Here is an 18,673-nt window from a genome sequence, read left to right as displayed (position 1 = left end):
CTTCCTTTTCCATATGAGAGGTGTAGCTTTAAAAAATTAGGGAGAGTGGAGCAGGAGCCATAATCAAAGTCTTCCATTAGACACTTCATGTCCAAGTGTGTTCCACATATCATAAGACTAAGGAGGTACCCCACAAAGATAGTTGCCTATTTAATAAAAATGTGAAGGACCTGCCAGTACTGCATATCTAAACTGGTAAAGTGGTATGGTTTAAAGCCCCAGCTTGACTTTTTTGTTGGTTTTTAAAATGCCTTAGATACTCATCAATTCTGATTCAGACACAGAATTAGCATGGATCAAAGACACATGAATGCATTCTTTATTCTATTTCACATGTGTTCATTAACCTGGTGATACACATGTGTTCACTAACCTGGTGACACACATGTGTACGCGCACACACACACACATACAGACACACAGACACACATACAGACACACAGACGCACACACATAGACACACACACACAGACGCACACACACACATACACACACACATATACACACACACATACACACACACACACACATACACACACGCACTATAGCCTGTGCTGGTTTCTGTACAGACTCCAATTGTGATAAGACTTTCTTGACATGTGATTGGGTCTGTCTGTGATGCCTGATGCAGCCTCTGTCACATTCCATTAGAACAATGAATTTGAAGTTCAGAGTCAGTGTCGTGCTGAAAAATGTCTCACAATCAATTCTAGGGAACAGACTACTGTGTTGTAAATGTTCTTCTCCTATCTGATTTGAAGCTTCCAACTTGATGTCCACTGGCACATAACATTTCTGCAAGTTTAAGAACTTGTTTCTGTAAATGAGCAGGAGCTAGCCCAACCTATCACTGTGTAACTGTCAAGGCGTGGTGGCTTAGTCATTCACCTCTGTGTGGTAAGCTGCAATCTACTTGAAGCTTGAGGTGGACATCACAGGCCCTGTCTGCTTGCAGCCCTGTGCTCTGCTTGCTTCTGTCGGTTCAGAGACCTATAGTCTCGGTAAAAGAAAACCATTTGTCCTAGATGTATTTCTATCTGTTACTCCACGTATACTTCTTCAGAGTCATAGAGCTCTGCTGTGCCATGCACCACTAATGTAATTATGATGTCTAGTGGGTTCCTGTTTCTCTATTCTGTAGGAATAACAGAATTATTCTAACAACTTTACTGCCTTTGTTCTCATGCTCTTGGTTTGTCACTGGCAAGGTGTGTGTCATTTGTCTGGGGTGGTCACGTGCTTGGTTTTAGCCTATCAGAGCTCCAGTTTCACCTGGAAATTGGAGAAAAGAATAGTTTCTCATATAGCTTCTCTGTTAACTGAAGTAAGGTGTGCAGGTCCTTCAGATGAACAGTCCCTCAACGTTTGCGTTGTTGACAATAAATACTAGATAGGTGCTGAACAGCACTTGAATGCCTGCATTTAAAAGGACAGCAGGTTTATGATGGCTATTTAGATGGATAATGTCAATAATTAATTTGATTAAATTAAGTAACCCCTTAGCCCAGGGTATTAGTGAGACTCACTCTTGGGCATTTTCAGTGAAGATTAACTGACTATGTCCTGAATGTGGTTGGCATCATCCCATGTGCTGGGACTCCAAGCTGAATAACATGATAAAAGCTAGGTAAGTACCAGAATTCATCTCTCTCTGCTTCCGGATCTGCCCAGATGGAGCGAGCAGCCCATGCTCCCAGAACTGGGCTCTTCCAGGTGGGATGGACTACCAAATAAACCCTTCTTCCCCCCACGAGCATTCTGTCAGGTGTTTCATCAAAACAACGAGAAAAGCTACAATGTAGCTATATTTAGTGATGTTTTCAAAGAGGATGAGGAAGGGACTTTAGAAGGATGGAGAAAGATACACACAGAGAGAAAAACTCACTCTTATGTGTATGACAGAGAGAGAGAGAGAGAGAGAGAGAGAGAGAGAGAGAGAGAGAGAGAGAGAGAGACAGGGAGACAGAGACAGAGAGATACAGAGACAAGAGGCAGAGAAACAGGGATGTAGAGAACAGAAAGAGCACGTCAGAGGATGGAGAAGGTGTGGGAGCAGAAAGAGGAGGAAGGAAGAAGGAGAGAGAAAGAGAAAGGAAAGGGTATGGAGAGGCAGGCTTTGGAACTCTTGCTTAAGTGACGAGAGCCATGATGATTCCTGTTTTATAGTCCTTGTCCTACCATCTTGCTTGGCAAAGCAACCCTACCACAAGATTAGGACCTTTGCTCTACATAACTTCTGGAAAAAGGCTGTTCCTACTTGGCATTCTGGAGTCATTCCTGCAGCTTTTTAGCAATTGCACTGAAAAGACTCTGCTCTACAAATTTCATTAGGATTCATCAAGGACACCCTTTATAGGTTGTTAATAAAAGTATTGCAGCAAGAGGAGTCCAGTGTCAACTCTGGCATCTCCTCAGCTAATAAGGCTCCCCAGAATAGACCCAGGGTTTGTCAGAAGGAGCCACCTGGGGCCACTTTTCAATCTATGTAATAGAAACTATTATTGAAACCCATTTTAATTAATTTACTTTTATGAAAAGACGTGAGTGAGATGGTACTGAATTCTTCATTATAAATAAAGTTATATTCTGCCCCTGGCCCCTAATTAACTACCTCACAGCTTATTTCTAAAATGTGTTTGCTACAATGTTATTTTGATTAGGGCTTATTCTCATGTTATTCTTGGACATTTACTGAGTTTTTTGTTAACATTAGTTCTGCTGTTCCTTTTTTTCTTTCTTTCTAGGAAGAGGTATGAGGTCTCCTAAGCTGTTCGTTGGTATTTCAGGCGTTGATGGTAGATTGTGAGTATCTGGAGCAATTGAATGCATGTAGGCCTGAGAGGCAGACAGCGCATGGGTTATGGCAATGAACGGCTCCATAGAATTGTGCTGCCATTGATGAATCATGTGACTCTTAGCCATTCCCTGACCTCTGTGTGTATTATTTTCCCCACTGGCCAAGTGGAACTTATTTTCAGGGATTCCACTAGTTGGCATGAGGCCATTCAGCAGCACTAGCTGTCTGTGGCTGACACAGATTCCAACAATTGGCTCTGACTACTCTGCCCAGTGCATAAAGTAGGCATGCAGAATGCTTCAGTATTTTGCCTGCCAATCCCACTTAACTCCTTGAGTTGTGTTTTTTTTTTTTTATGATGACATAAGGAATTAATACACACAAAATCTTTCCCTCAGTGCTTCCCAAGTGACTGATATACTCAAGTAACTATGATTATTTTAAAAGCACTGGATAGAAGACACGATAGAGGAATAGATTTTGATAGCATGTCAAGGTAAGTTTTATACTACCAGAACTCAGGGCCATCTGTGAGAGTCTATTAGAAGTATTTCTATGATGCTGGATATGTGGCTCAATGGTTAAGAGTGCATGCTACTCTTATAGAAGAGTCAAAAACAGTTCCCAGCAACCATGTTATGATTGCTTGTAACTCTAGCTACTGGGCACAAGACTATCTCTTCTAGACATCCTGTGTACCTGAATTCAAAGGTGCACAACACCCACATATATACTTTAAAATAAATTAAATGGTAAAACTATTTCTGTTAGGAGAATGTGCATGTTATCTATTTGCCTATTTGGGTTTTTAAAGGCACACTCCAGTTGGACTCCAGTGATCTCTGTTTTGACAGGACATGGGCCTCTAAGTTAAGTCATCTGTCCATGGTCACACTTTTGGTGAGAGGTCAGATGGAAAACGATGGGGTCTGCTGTTGCCACTGCAGAGCTATCCATTTCATGCAGCCTGTGCCTTCTAAATCACGCCTTGTTAAGGAGTATTCACCACAATCACATCCAGTAACAAATGCACCTTGAATGCAGCCGAGTCCTGACTCAAATTCTCAGAATGATGTCAACTAAAACATAAATATAATATCATGATAGATACTTAAGTATTGTGTCTGAGTTGACACCTGAGGTGCCAACTCCCTGTCTGGCCACTCTTTACTATTCGTTTAAAAACAATTTCCGTATGCTTTGTTCTTTCTCCTCAATTGGTAGAAAAGTATCTCTAAACTGTTTCCTTCAGCCAGAGTCAACTGCAGAGAAAGGTATTCTGACTCACAGTGATCTTTTGATATCTGTTTTGGGCCCTCATTTTTCCACAGTGCCTGGGACTTCATATTGTCTGTAGAATATGTCCCAGGGTTTCTTGTCTTAATTTGAGTTTAGAATACTAATGACAGAGAAGATACCTTTCATTTCTTCTTGGCATATATTCATATATATATATATATATATATATATATATATATATATAATCAAATTGCACAAATATACTATTACATGTACATGAACATATCACATGTGTGCATGTCTCTCTATATACAAAGACATGTACATACATGTACAAACACATTTACAACTTTAATTTACTTATTTATTAATTAACTATATATCCTGACACAGCTCCTTCTTTCCCCCTCACACAACCCTGTTCCCCCTCCTTTTCAATTCTGAGAAGGGAGAGGTTCCCCCTGGAAACCAACCCAGACTGGTCCGTCAAGTCACTACAGTACTAGTCACATCCTCTCCCATTGACGCCAGACAAGTCAGCCTAGTTAGGGAACTAGGATCCATAGGCAGGCAACAGAGGCAGGTAAGCCCCCTCCAGTTGTTTGGGGGACCCACATGAAGGCCAAGCTGCACATTTACTACATAGGCATGGGGTGTCTATGCCCAGCTCTTTGGCTGGTGGTTTAGTCCCTGGGGGCCCCAAAGGGTTCAGGTTAGTTGGCTTTGTTGGTCTTCTTGTGCCAGAGACATGGGATTGGGTAGACTCCAGGGAGTCTATGAGGGTATCTCTAGCTGAGACTCCTAGTGGTGGGGGGTTATGGAGTCCGATGTGGCTATCTCCTATAGCCAGGAAGGACTTTCAGTGGAGGAATTAGGAAACCAACCCATCCACAAAACCTTCAACCCAAAACTTGTCCTGCCTACAAGAAGTACAGAGACAAAGATGGTGAAAAGACCACGGGAATGGCCAACCAATGACTAGTCCAACTTGAGATCCAACCTATGGGCAAGAACCAGTCCCTGACATATCAATGATATGCTGTTATGCTTGCAGAGAGTAACCTAGCTCCACACAGCAGCTGAATGAAATAGATGCAGATACCCACAGCCAAACATGAGACAGAGTGTGTGAAGCCTTTTGGAAGTGCTGGGGGAAGGATTAAGGAACACAGGGGAAGTGGGGATAGGGACTGCACAAAAACTTTTACCATTCTTGATTGTTATGATGACTTATTCTTCATGTCTCTGTCTCCAAGGGGAAAATTTTGATTTTTTTGTTTGTTTGTTAAAAGGCCTATTATGTAGCTACCACTGCAAAGGCAGATGAAATTGTTTTACTTTTTTTTTTAAATCAGAAGAACTTTATAGTAACACATTTTGATTACATGTCTAAGTTAAAAAAAAAAAAAAAACAAAAGCAAAAATAAAAAAACCAAAACCAGAAACAAAACCTGAGTATTACCGCCAATAAAAATGCAGGATCAATTTATTTTTAAACTGTGGGTTTAGGGGCAAAAATGGGCTATGCACTGCTTGGTCAGGGTCAAGTTGAATTAAAGGGGTGATATATGCACTAAATTGGGAAAATCATCTATGGGAGAATGTTCCAGAGAAAGGATTGCTTCTGAATGATATTTCTTCCTAACATTCCTGCATCAGGGATGTAGTCTAGGGATGCCTAGGACTCAAGCAGCCACTTCTAGACACATGTCACATGTTCCTCACTACCTTCTGGAGATACCTTTGGTGATGGGGTGGCAGCCACTGCTACCAGAGCTTGGGTAGATGGAACAAATGAATACCAATGTGTTTGGATCAAGGGTACAAAACCACTGTTCTGTCTTCAGTGGTCGCTAATAAGAGTGCAAAGAGTTAGGGAAACTGAAACTATGGAACTCTCCAGCTCTGAAAATTTTATTACTGTTGTTGTTGTTGTTGTTGTTGGTGGTGTGTGTGTTTGTAAGATATGTGTGAGTGTGGGCACATTGGTGTCGTTGCACCTGTGTGGAGGTCAGATTATAGCTTTACAGAGTTGTATCTCTCATTCATTTTTATGTGAATTCCAAGAATTGAGCTCAGATCATCAGGCTTGCAAGATAACACCTTTAGCTACTGAGATAATTAGCCAGTTCTCCCTCAATTACTTTGATTTTCTTGGCCCTTGCCTGTGAGTGTTTAAATTATCTTATTTAATTTCATTATATTTTTATTATATCTTATTTCTTGTTTTCATTAACAGACACAATTGTATGTACTTATTGTATAGCAACATTGTTTTGAATTATGAATACACCATAAAATGGTGAAAACTAGCTAATTGGCATGTTTTACCTTTATGTAGGCTTCACCTTTATGAGCATTTTTCAAGATACAATATATAATTGATTGCAGTCACAGTAGTATACAAGGTCTTTTAGGGATATTCTTAAAACAGAAAATTTCCACCCTTGAACAGTAACTTTCCGGCTGCTGTTCTCATCTCTGCTTCTGGGAGATCAGCTTTCTCACATATCACATTTATGAAACCATATAGCGTTTGTCTTTTGATCCTTGACTTATTTCACCGAATATAATGTCTTCCAGACTTACTTATGTTGTTAAAAATCACAGAAGTTCTTTCGTTTTTATGGTTCAATAGTCAATGTGTGTGTGTGTGTGTGTCTATGTGTGCACCAATCACACTTATGTGAAGTTCATATACATACAAATATATGTACACACACACACACACACACACACACACACACACCACATCTTTCTGTTGGAATAAGTGCTTTGAGGTAGAATAAAACAAATGCATCATGTGCAAGTGATAAGTTGGCAAACAGCAATCACCTCTTGATAAAGCTAGTAACTTGGATTCTCTTTTACACACACAGAAGTGTATTTTCAGCATCCATCTCCCAGAGTGAAAATACTTGGCAGAAGGAGTGGAGATTCTAGAAGCCTGAGTCAATTGCAACCACAGCTTGCCTAAATCCAGCACTTCTGTTCATTCCTCCATGCCATGATTTCTTGTTAACTGAAGAATTAATGCTGGACCTCAAGTCTCCTACATTATAATCAAGGAGTTCTTTGGGTATTAATAGGCTCTGAGTCATGTAGTTAAAAAAATATGCAGCCAGTGTGTCTTATCCTAAGGAAGTAAAAGTGGTACTTAATAAAGGAATGGAAGAAAGCCCTCAAATCATTTCAACTGATCTTAGTTTCACTTCACATTGTCCAAATCCAGAGCTCTGCAAAGGCATCAAATTAGCCATTAAAAGGGCCAGGGATAAGGTTCTCTGCAGTAAGAGACACAGGAGTGAACTGGGCATGCTCCATTCCTTTACAATGCTGTTTTTACAGCATCACTTTGTTCTTATGGAGTGCTGGCATTATGTTTTATTATTTGAGTGTGAGGTTTGCATAGGTATAACTCACAGACATTCAGTACTGATAGACACTTCAGGGATGTCTACTCTGGCTTCTTTGCTTTACATATAAACCCAAGTAGACTCTCTATGGTCATGCAGAGTGAAGGCTTAGAGAAAATGCATTCACAAATGTTTCCAGGGTTTTGCACAAGTCTCACTCATGGAAAAGTTTAATAAACATTTGCTTACAGAGTTACTGACTGGCTGACAGGATAAGTACCTTCTTGATTGTGGAGATCTCTGGTTACCTGGGTATCTGTCTCATTGCCTTTTAACCTATTCAAACATCAAAATTGATCCTTGTTTAAAGGCCAAGAGCCTCAAGTGTCCAAATGAACAGTTAACTCACCAAAGTCTGACCTAAAGGAAACTTCAGGTTTGAGCCTATAGCTTAAATAGAGGGAACTTTCATCCTACAGAAGATGGAGAACAACGCCAGAGTTGGCATCAACAATCTCTTTGCCTGTGAAGACTCCGATTTCTGTCACAAGAATCACAGCAAACACTATCCACTCCTATTTTACCTCATGACCCCTTGGTTCCTCTTCTTAGGATTATGGGAACATTAAAAAATTAAAAAGATTAACCATGAGAACTGTTAAATTTTTAAATTTTTAAAATTTTTGACTCGATATTCAAAGAATGGGGGAGAAGGTCATATTTATACACACACACACACACACATATGTATATATATGACCTTCTCCATGTATATATATATATATATATATATATGTATATATCCATGTGTGTGCATCTCCCTGTGTCCATGTCTATGTGTGTATGTGTGTCTGTGTCCATGTGTGTGTTTGTGTGTGTGTTTGCATGTGCATATGTATGTATGTGGTTGTGTGTGCACATAAGTGCAAGTACCTGTAAAGGGCAGAAGATAGATGTATGATCCTCTGGATCTGGAGCTATAGGTGATTGTGAGAAGCCCAATGTGAATGCTATGAGAACTAAACTTGGGTCCTATACAAGAATAGTTTACACTCATAGCCACTGAGTCATTTCTCAGACCTTCATACTATTTTCTTACCATGTGATAAATGGCATGACCCTCACTGAAGATAAGTTACTGCTGTGATTGATATATGGTCTCTGGTGATGGAAAGTTATTGAAGAGATTTAGAAGCACGAAGGCTGGCCATCTTTGCATTTAACTTAGCCTTGGAAATAGTGCTCATGTCACCAGGAGCTTATTAATTTTTTTTTCTTCCGAGACAGGGTTTCTCTGTGTAGCCATGGCTGTCCTGGAACTCACTTTGTAGACTAGGCTGGCCTCGAACTCAGAAATCCACCTGCCTCTGCCTCCCAAGTGCTCGGATTAAAGGTGTGTGTCACCACCACCCGGCAGGGATGAACTTTAATCCCAAGGTCATACAGTTTAACTCTAGACTCTTCCAGCCATCATACTCATCCTTTTGATTAGAAACTGGACAAGTGTGTTGACAAAACCTAGTTACATCACACACAAAAGCCAATACTAACTGACATTAAGGTTCAGTTATATCAAGGTCCTGTGGGCTCTGGCTTTTACCCATGGATAGACCAACACTGCTCTTTGTACTCCACACCTCACTACTTGCAGCTCATTTTGTTTTGCATACATGCCTATCTTCTTTTCAGAGTTCTACACACTACCTCCATCACCCTACTGATGTCTATACAGAATATATTTCAAACGACATCTTAGATACCTTCACCCTAGGCACCTTTTCCACTACAGCAGTTAAATCAGCAGGTCTTTCTTTTTTTTTTCCTTTTTTAATATTTTTATTAGGTATTTTTCTCATTTATATTTCCAATGCTATCCCCAAAGTCCCCCATACCCTCCCCCCACTCCCACTTTTTGGCCCTGGTGTTCCCCTGTACTGGGGTATATAAAGTTTGTGTGACCAATGGGCCTCTCTTTCCAGTGATGGCTGACTAGGCCATCTTTTGATACATATTTTTAACCTCCCCAAATCCTAGCTTTTACTCAGAGCTTATTGTACTGCACTGAAATTGTATGTACCAAGTCCACCTTTCCTGCTCTGCTCTCCAAAGAGAATTTGTTCATTTTTCTTTCTTTCTTTCTTTTTTTTTTGTCCTCACTGTGATGTCCTCATTTGTGATTCAGAGTTTCTGTATAACTGATCAAAAGTGAAGTGTAATCATAAGACAAGGAGACCAGCTCTTTTGGGAGAATCAGCAGATATACAAAACATTAACCACATTCCAATATTTTCAGCAAAGGATAACTGGACCATGTATCTTCTCCCACATACAGCGAGGCTGCAAGGACCACGGAGGCAATGACAACGTACCTGATAGTTTTGATCATGCTGAGGCCCATTTCAACACAGCAATGAGCGTGGTCTCGGCGGGGCTCAGGCAGTCCAGACACACAGTAGTAGCAGTCCCCCAGAATTTTAATGCGAAGACAATGATGCTCCTGAAAGGAACAAAGTGGTAGGGAAAGGACCGTGTCATCAAGAGGACCAGATCATCAGAATGCCCGAGGAAAGAAGCAAATGGAGTCAAGTGCTCTGTACTTCAGTCAGAAACCCCCAACTTTAGAACCTGCTTTTACAGTTTCTATAGTTTTGACCTGAAATGTCCTGCAAATAATACTGTAGATAATAAATTCTTGGGCTACAGCTTCGTGCTTGGTGAGATGGTGGAAACTTGAAGAGTTAAGGCATATGTGGGGGATGGAAGAGTGATCCTAGTGGAGGAAGAAGCAAGACTCAGAGCCAGGCGTCTTAGTCTCCTGCGCCGGTTCAAGTAATCCTGATTGGGCTTTACACAGCTCAAGATCTAAAGTGGCTAACAGCAAAATGGGGAAACAGAACAAAGGACCCAAGTCCAGAGTGCTGTGCTTCCTCTGTCTTCACAGACATCCCCACTGAGCAATCTACCCCCTCCCCTACAGAGTCAAGACAAGCAAATTAGATTCAGCAGGTCAGCCAGTGTAATGCCTCCTTTGGCTCTTGATTATGTAACTCCGACATTATTGGCTACAGAACTGTATATAAGTTTTGTACTGAATAATAAAAGTTAGATTTACACCCTGATGCTGATCTCTGGGGTCTGAAATCTCTGTGGGCTCCATCTCCACTCCACCCATCCTGCCACCATTTCAGAAACATTTCGGTCCTGTTTCTGACAGTTAGCACCCCAAAGATGTAGTCAATGGTTTTCTAGTCCCTGGGTGGATGTACTGCTGATGTGGGACCATTCTACCATGTGGTCTTTCTGCCCCAGCCTCCATGAAGTTAATGGTTTGCAATCTCATGACAGGTCAAAGTAGTAGAGCCAAACAATCATTGTTTGATACTCAAAACTGAGGCAAAATGAATATTTCCACAGTAAATTAATCAGCCAACTCTGATATTGTGTTACAATCCAAGTAACTGTGTGACGTGGTTTCTTTAGATGAATGGTTCGAGCTGAGTATCCTGACAGGCCTTCTAGGGCTGAGCCATAGAGAGCTATGATTTCCTTGGTAGGGGTCTATCTTTGGAAAAAGTGGTCTCAGGCTTGAGAAAGAAGTTGTAAATAGAAAGGGTCTCATTGAGCTGGCAGCTCAGTTGACACCCTTGAAATACCAAGATAAAAAGCACTGTGCTGACTTCCTGATGTAAGCAGTTTGGTAACTATTGACTACAAGCTAAAAAACAGTCAAGCAGAACTTGAATCTGATGCTTCTCTGACTGGGTCTGATTTTCTGAACTTTCCCAATTACCCAAGAAGGCACAGAGATACCCTGTAGGTTTCAGTGTTATGCATACCTGACTTCAGGATGATTTTAGGAGCCTGGGGTTCCAATCTATTGGCTGTTCAACCAAAGTATTAGGTTTTTTATTTTTTAATAAAAGAGCTATTGATTAAGTGTAATCAGAAAGAGGGAACTAACGACCATTATTAAAAACATCAAAAGGCTTAGGATATTGTAATAGAGCACATTTTTTTTTCTTTTTGCAAAATCCATCAAGATTATAAAAATAATCTGTCAGCAACCACCAAAAACAATAATGAAAATTCTATCAGCTTGAGGCCTTGTCATAAAACAAAACTTTCAAAAATGTATCCAAGAACTAAAAAAAGGAAAAATCCATTAGCAAATGCCTCAGACACCAATGGAAATGTTATCATCTAGGTATGGTGTCCAACACCTGTAATCCTAGAACTCAGGAGGTAGAGGAAGGAAAAATCAGGAGTTCAAGGTCAGCTTTGACTGCATACTGAATTTGAGAATAGCATGGGACAAATTAGACCACACCTTAAAAAGCCAGAGGAATGAGGAGGAAGAGGGGGAGGAGGAGAAGGAGGAGGAGGAAGAAGAGGAAGAAGAGGAAGAGGAGACGACTCTCTACTAGCACTATTCTCTGAAAGAGCAAAGATTTTTCAAGACTTCAAAACTAGGAAGTTTTCTTTACTCTTAAAGAAAACACCTAAATGAATTCAGCATGGTAGGTGTCACACGATGCTGCTCTTATCTTGGCTATCACACTTTTTCTCCTCTCATGCTCTTGAGATAAAATTTCTCTGTTTGAAAGAAGACACAGTATTTGTTTTATGAGTCTAGTTTGTTTTATCTAACATAATGATCTCCGGTCCCATTCATTTTTTTCTTCCTAATGTCATGGTTTCATCATTCTTCACAACAGAACAAACTTCTAATGTGTGTATCTCATCTTTCTCTGTCTGTCTCTGTCTCTTTCTTTCTCTCTCCCTCTCTCCACATCAACTTACAGGACATAAATTTAACCAGGAGATAAGGAGAGGAAGAGATTTATCAATTTAGTCCTCTAATTTAATATATAGATTTAAATCACACACACACACACACACAGAGTTAGTTAGAAGATTTATATAGATATCTTGATTTTTGCCCATAAAGGAGACTGTCAGTGTTTTAAGCCCTTTGATTTGTTGGAAGGCAAGGACTAGGTTCTAGGCATGAAGAATCACTTGAGGGAGGGAATGGAGTGTGTGACTTGGGTTGGTGAGAATCTAGTGCTAAAAGGTTCAGGTGTAGAGGTTGCCTCCTTCCTGGCTATGGTGAGTGATGAAAAGAAAGAGATTGGACAAGAAATACTTTGGTCTAAGACTCTGTCTTATCTGTATGACTGTCAGGATTGCTAGCTTCATTGCTTCGTATAACATCCTGGAAACACTGATAAGTGAGTTTTAGTTCTCTATATATGACAAGGTCAAAAGAAAGTACCTTGTGTTGATGTGTAACAGAGGACACATGGCCATCCCTTAGCAGTGTCAATGACAGTTGATGCTTGGGAGTAGCCTTCTCTGTGTCCACCATGCTGTTTCTTATCTTTTACTTTGGGCCTCACACATACAGGACGGATAGCTGTCACCTCTGCTTTACAGAGAGAAAAGCAACAGGGTGAAATATACAGAGAATCTTCTAGGCCACAGATGAGCTGGCACAGTCCTCAGCACTACAGCTGTACTACTCAATGACTCCAAGTCTCTGATATTCCCATGGACACTGAAGTGAGAATGTTTTGGAAAAATCTAAGTAAGGAAAGGATGAGCCACCTTGCATAAAGCATGCAGCACCAGCCAAAGGTACTTTACAGTCTTCCTGTTCATCTTATGCCACCATCTTTTCATCTACCTTCTGAATTGTGAGTCATAGAGGCAGTCTTCAGGCTTCCATAGGCAAAGCCCACACCGCTAATATGTAGGTAGGTGGGGCTCTCAAGATCATACATGTATAAATCTGGAGCTCAATAAATGCCCTCTCTTAACCTTCAAGAATTATATGACAGCACAAAATGGCAGCTCTCCTGACAGAAATGTATTCTGATAAAGAGATCATATAAAAGGATCAACTACCCTTTAGGAAGACACTGAACAATGTTCACATCCAAGGTCCATTATTTTTGTAAACAAAAACGTAAAGCTGGCAACTGTCTTGAAAATCTATAGGCCCTAAGAAAATGGGAATATATCATTTCTCTGTCTATCTATCTATCTATCTATCTATCTATCTATCTATCTATCTATCTATCTATCATCTATCTCTCTATAATCTATGTATTTACTACTTATCATCTATTTGTGTATATATATGCACATATTACATAAAACATATTTCATATACAAAATATATAGCATATGCTATCTATTTGATACATATGTGTATACAGGGGAAAATATATATGGGAAGACTGGCTCCTTATCTGCCAAGTTCTGTCAGTTTTCAGACACATTTTTCTTATCATGTTTGATGAGCTGTCAGATGACTTAATAGCGTGTTCCAAGTAAATTCTATCAGAAACTGCTTTGAAAATTCATGCTAGAGAAGGCAGACTGCTTTGGAAAAGATATTTAAAGAGTAAAGTAGGAAAAGGACCATCTTCCATCTAAAGTCAGTCTTACAATCTTTGCCTTCCCATCTTGATGTGTTTAATATCATAAAAATCTTGAAAAGAGTTGATTAAATTGTATATGTGGATAGTAGATGGAATCGGGGAGTACACCTTGAGGATGGCTATACATTTTGGAAGGAGATGAAATTATAGAAGTAGAAACTCATTATATATCTGATGTTTCAGTTTTACTAAAACATTTATTTCATTAGAATCAGAGAAGCGATATGTGAACATACTGTTCTAGTACAATTTAAACTACAGAAAAGTTTAAAGTGCCCTTGGACACCCACTTTCCATCACATAGCCAGTGCCTCGGGAGCTCAGTCTCCTCTCTAAGCTTTCCTTAAAGGGCAAGTGTATAGGTATACCTATACACTGGGCTTCACGATCTTTAGCCATACAGTTATTACACTATGTTTGGAGGCATCAAGCTTGGTTCCCTCCATATAATTCCATGACACAATATCTTTCTATGTCAAGTCATGGAGATGACAGACATCTCATTGGAAATTGATTGATCAGCTTTCCATGGTGTTGTTCCTTATTGTTAAAAAATTGATGTTGCTCCCCTTTTTGACAGAAGTTTAAAAAGTGTTTTAACATTTTAATGATATCATTGGTATTACACTATAGCATCCTTTCTTCACAGTAGTGTGTGCATATTCATATTCATTTTCCTCCTGTCGAAAAGCTAGGTAGGGGGCTTGTTGCTTTAAAAGATCAGATACTAGAGTTGCCAAGTTTTGTCAATGGTCCAAGCACTCTAAGCTGAGCACCCTGAACCCCAAGGACATTGTAGAACACACACACTAAATAGAACTGAGTTTCGTGGGCAACTTGAACAGAATCTTTAATTTCAATTTCAATGCAATGGAACAAGGGGCCACTGTAAAATGTCTGTGAGGTGGGTTCTCTCTGATGTCTCTGTGATTTAAATCCTCAGGAAAATACCAACAGTAGGCAACTAGAGCCTTATCAAACTCCAGAAAAAATAAATGGAAGCACAATTCCCTTTTGTATAACAGCAGAGCCCAGATCTCAGCTGAGCTAGGGACTTGCCTGAGGTGGAGGACAGAGTCAACGGGACGTTTCCTCATTTCAAAGCAAGTGGAATCTTTTTCCCTGGCAGAATCTATGGAACTCTCCAGGCAAGGTGTTTCAGCCCTTGAGGCTGAGGTTCAGGAAGGGGAAATGTGGATGACCGGGAGTTACGGACCATGATCGAACGTGAGTGTTTATTTTTAATAGACCTCAGCTGAGACACCACATGTATTATTTAATTTATCCTTTTTGATTTTGATAGGAAATGGAGACTCAAGAGAGATGATCTACCAAAGAACATCCAAACCAAACCTATACCTGCACGTTGTGCTTCAAGGCATCCTGCATGAACAGAGATCATTTAGCGTCTGGTCCTCTTTTCCCTAATAGGCCTAAGATTACTAGTAAGGAGCCTCAACTGGTCTGGGATTGAGTCACAAATCCTCACCTGTGAATAGTTCTGGATAGTTTACATTTTTGACCCTCGGTCACTCGGTGAATAAGATGGGAATAACCAGGTCTGCCTTGCAAGTTAGTTGTGAGAACACCATGATACAATCTGAGGAAAAAAAATTCTCCCACCAGGAAAAGCACTCAGCGCTATTGGTTTATGAATGTTAAATATTCTTACCAAAATTGCTAAGTTCACCCCGTGATACCAATTTGCATGTGTGTGTGTGTGTGTGTTGATGTTTGAGCATGTGCATGCATGTGGAGGCCAGAGGTCAATCTTGAATGCCTTCCTTAGTTTGTGTATACACACACACACACACACACACACACACACACACACACACACACACACAGAGTCTCTCAGTGAGCCTTGAACTTAACAACAACTCACTTAGGGAAGCTGGCTAGCATGTTCCAAAAAGCCACCTGCCTGTTTCCTCAGTGCTTGGGTTATAAGTGCACACTGTTGTTCCTAGCCTTTTAAAGTGAATGCTGTGGATGAACTCAGGTCCTTATGCCTGTATGCTGAGCACTTTATCAACTGAGCCACCTTCCCTGCCCCAGGTTTTAAAAGAATCATTTAATCAGATGATGTGCATCTTAAACAGTAGTCTCTGATGTCCTACACCCTTGGGTAACTGGCAAGCTATATATCCCCTCTTTGACTCCTCTCTCCCACTGCGTACAAAATCACCAGGGTTGGAAGCCAAGGCTATGAAACAAAGCTCACACTTCCTTAAATGCTGCACTGTTTCCTCTAATCCCTGTTCCTCCTTTATTCTTGAAGCTTACTTCTGATTGGCCTCTCCCACACCTGCTATGCTCCCGCAGCCTCATGCCTCTCAAACTCTCCCAAGCAAGCAGGCTTCTTTCACATTTGCATTTTCAGTATGTCTTATCCTAAAAGCCCTTGCCTAATCTGGAGCCCTCATCTCAGGATCCTGGCCTGTTACTAGGCCATTCCCAATCTTGTTATTCCTTTCCTTTGCCTACCATGATGATGCCTGTGTTTATCATTGTCTGAAGCAGCTGCTACAATGTTATAGATTCACCTTTTTTCCTTTTGTCAGACTGGGGGATTCCTGCGGGAAGACCTTGGTTTTCTCTCTCCCTAGCTTTGAAATTGTGTCCAACTATAGGAAATAATAAATGGTTGAATAAGTTAGATTAAGTTAAATTCTGTACCCTTTCTGCCTGTCTGTCTATGTCTCTCTGTCTATCTCTGTCTCTCTTTCTCTCTCTCTCTGTATGTGGGGGAGGGGGTGATTTCTCTGACATAAGAAAATGACCTTGGCCACATCTTTCAATTCTTACTGGAGAATTTCCTTGGTCTTCCTTTTGTCTTTGAGAAAAAAAATGCTATAAACCATAACTGAAAAGAGAATAAGAATTTGTAACTTATACAAACCATCACTGGTTCATCGATGAAAGGAAATACCATATGTGTATTTCCTCCTAAATGCAGGTACCAGGTAATTTCTGCCCTCTCCCTAGGAGGGAACTTCAGTTTCCTATCTACTAGTTGTCCAGTAACATCCACTAAGAGGTTAGGTTCCTCTTTTCCCTCTTCTCCTACCTCCTGCCCTGCACTTTCCCTTACCACAGTTTTTTTCACTTTGCTAATTGGCCTCTCAATCATGTAGACGACTTTCCCTTTTGGCAAAAGTGTGCAGTCATTGAAACCACCATGAACAAGATACCAAGCACCATGTCACTCCCTGCTTTACCCTACTGTGAAGGCTTCTTTGATAGCAACTTATCCACTCCATCCTAGTGTTCCTTGTATCTCCTATCTGCTTTTTGTCTGTCTTTTATAGAATGGCTTATAGGCCCCCAAGTTTCCACTTCTTATATCTACCATCTTTCCCATGGCACAGTATATTTGGACTTCATTGTGGCTGTAGCATTTTTCCCACTGTATCAACAGCATTGAATCAATCCCGTTTGTTTATTTTACTCTAAGAATTAGCTTCGGAGTCGCTTTCTCTAGGAAATTGTCTCTGATAGAAAGGTCACACTCTGCCTCTGTGGCTTCAGAGCATCCCAGGATTGACAAGACTCTGTGCACTCACGAATAACCCTTGTATTCCCAGCTAGACTTATCCTGAAGCAAAGAGATAGGCATTCATCATTCTCCTGCTCCCAACATGTCGTGGCAGTACAGTACTTAATGGCTGCTCAGATGCAGCTATGACAAGACCTCCCTCGGAATGTGACAGCCTTGAATTTGGAATTCTACTAGTGAATTTGTTCTTGACACAGTGTGATTTAATTCCCACCATGGCTCAAGAAGTCAGTAGTGCTCTAGATATTTCACAAAGCTGGGATTTGCATTACTCTTATTTGAACTCTAAGCCACTCTAAGTGCAGGGTATTTTTCTCTGTCACTTGCGTAGATCTAGGACTACAAGTCTGTGTTTTAATAGTAGATGCCCACCTTACTGCCTCTATTTTCTAACTTAGCTGCGATTAAGGGAGCTAGAAAAGCTGGCTAAAACACAGCTCTCAAAGGTAGGTCAATCAAAACAATGGTTTGCCCAGCACATCACTGGTTCTTGCAAACAGGATAATTCACTGCAGATGGCTGGGGCTGGCTAGGCACCTGCAGGCAGCCAGCTCTGCATACCACCTCCGAGCCTAGTGAAAGGAGAATGGAAAGCAGACAGAAAAGGCTGGGTTGATTATCACTTACCCAGCTGTCTTTCATGGGAAAAATCATTCTGAGAAAGCACCCCCAGCCCCACTACCTGAGATTGGTAAATAAGCAATATTGGCCTCCAGGTTGTGAGAGGGTCAGGGGTCCATGCAATGGGGTCAGGATGCAGAAGGGTCATCGCGTTGGCAATGAAGGCTGAATCCTTTTGTCTCTAATTCCACATGCGGTTCCTCACTTCTCTAAGGATTAGGATGAAATTAAATGCAACTCACATGGGCCAGCCGGTCGAATCTGGCAAAGAGTTCGTTGAGCATCCTGACCAGCTCCTGAGCCGACAAGGTCGTAGAGAGGTTGGTAAATCCTTTGACATCTGCAAAAAGAATACTAAACAACAAGGGAAGGAGAAGATGGGAAAAGGTGGGTTAATATTTTCATCCATTCTGGGAGACACACCAAGTCCTTTCAAATAAATCAACCATATCTGTAGCTGTCTTCTATGAACATTATGAGGAACACACCTCAGTATTTTAAAAAAGGGTCAACTTAGAAATCAGCAAGGATAAGAGGACAGCTGAAACCTGTGGTCTCCTGGTCCCGGGTTATAAAGCACCCTCAAGAGGCCTTTAGTAGGAGACCCATTCGTGATGATACTTGGCGATTTATCTCTGTGTTTCACAAAGCACTG

The 18,673-nt window shown here is 40.8% G+C and overlaps 1 protein-coding gene across 3 annotated transcripts in view; it reads right to left on the bottom strand.

The window, feature by feature from the left end:
- Nucleotides 1–18,673, bottom strand: part of Adcy8 (adenylate cyclase 8) — a 218,216-nt gene that overhangs the window by 96,133 nt on the left and 103,410 nt on the right. For all 3 annotated transcript variants that reach the window (XM_021183269.3, XM_021183267.3, XM_021183268.3), the window contains exons 4-5: nt 18,261–18,372; nt 9,762–9,889 (exon numbers count right to left, since the gene is read on the bottom strand). In XM_021183269.3, coding sequence (XP_021038928.1) covers nt 9,762–9,889; nt 18,261–18,372 — 240 coding nt within the window. The remainder of the gene's footprint in view (nt 1–9,761; nt 9,890–18,260; nt 18,373–18,673) is intronic.

Source organism: Mus caroli, unplaced genomic scaffold (assembly GCF_978045245.1).
Source record: "Mus caroli unplaced genomic scaffold, Mus_caroli_1 scaffold_16, whole genome shotgun sequence".
Lineage (NCBI taxonomy): Eukaryota > Metazoa > Chordata > Mammalia > Rodentia > Muridae > Mus > Mus caroli.
This window is presented reverse-complemented; position numbering and strand designations above follow the sequence as displayed.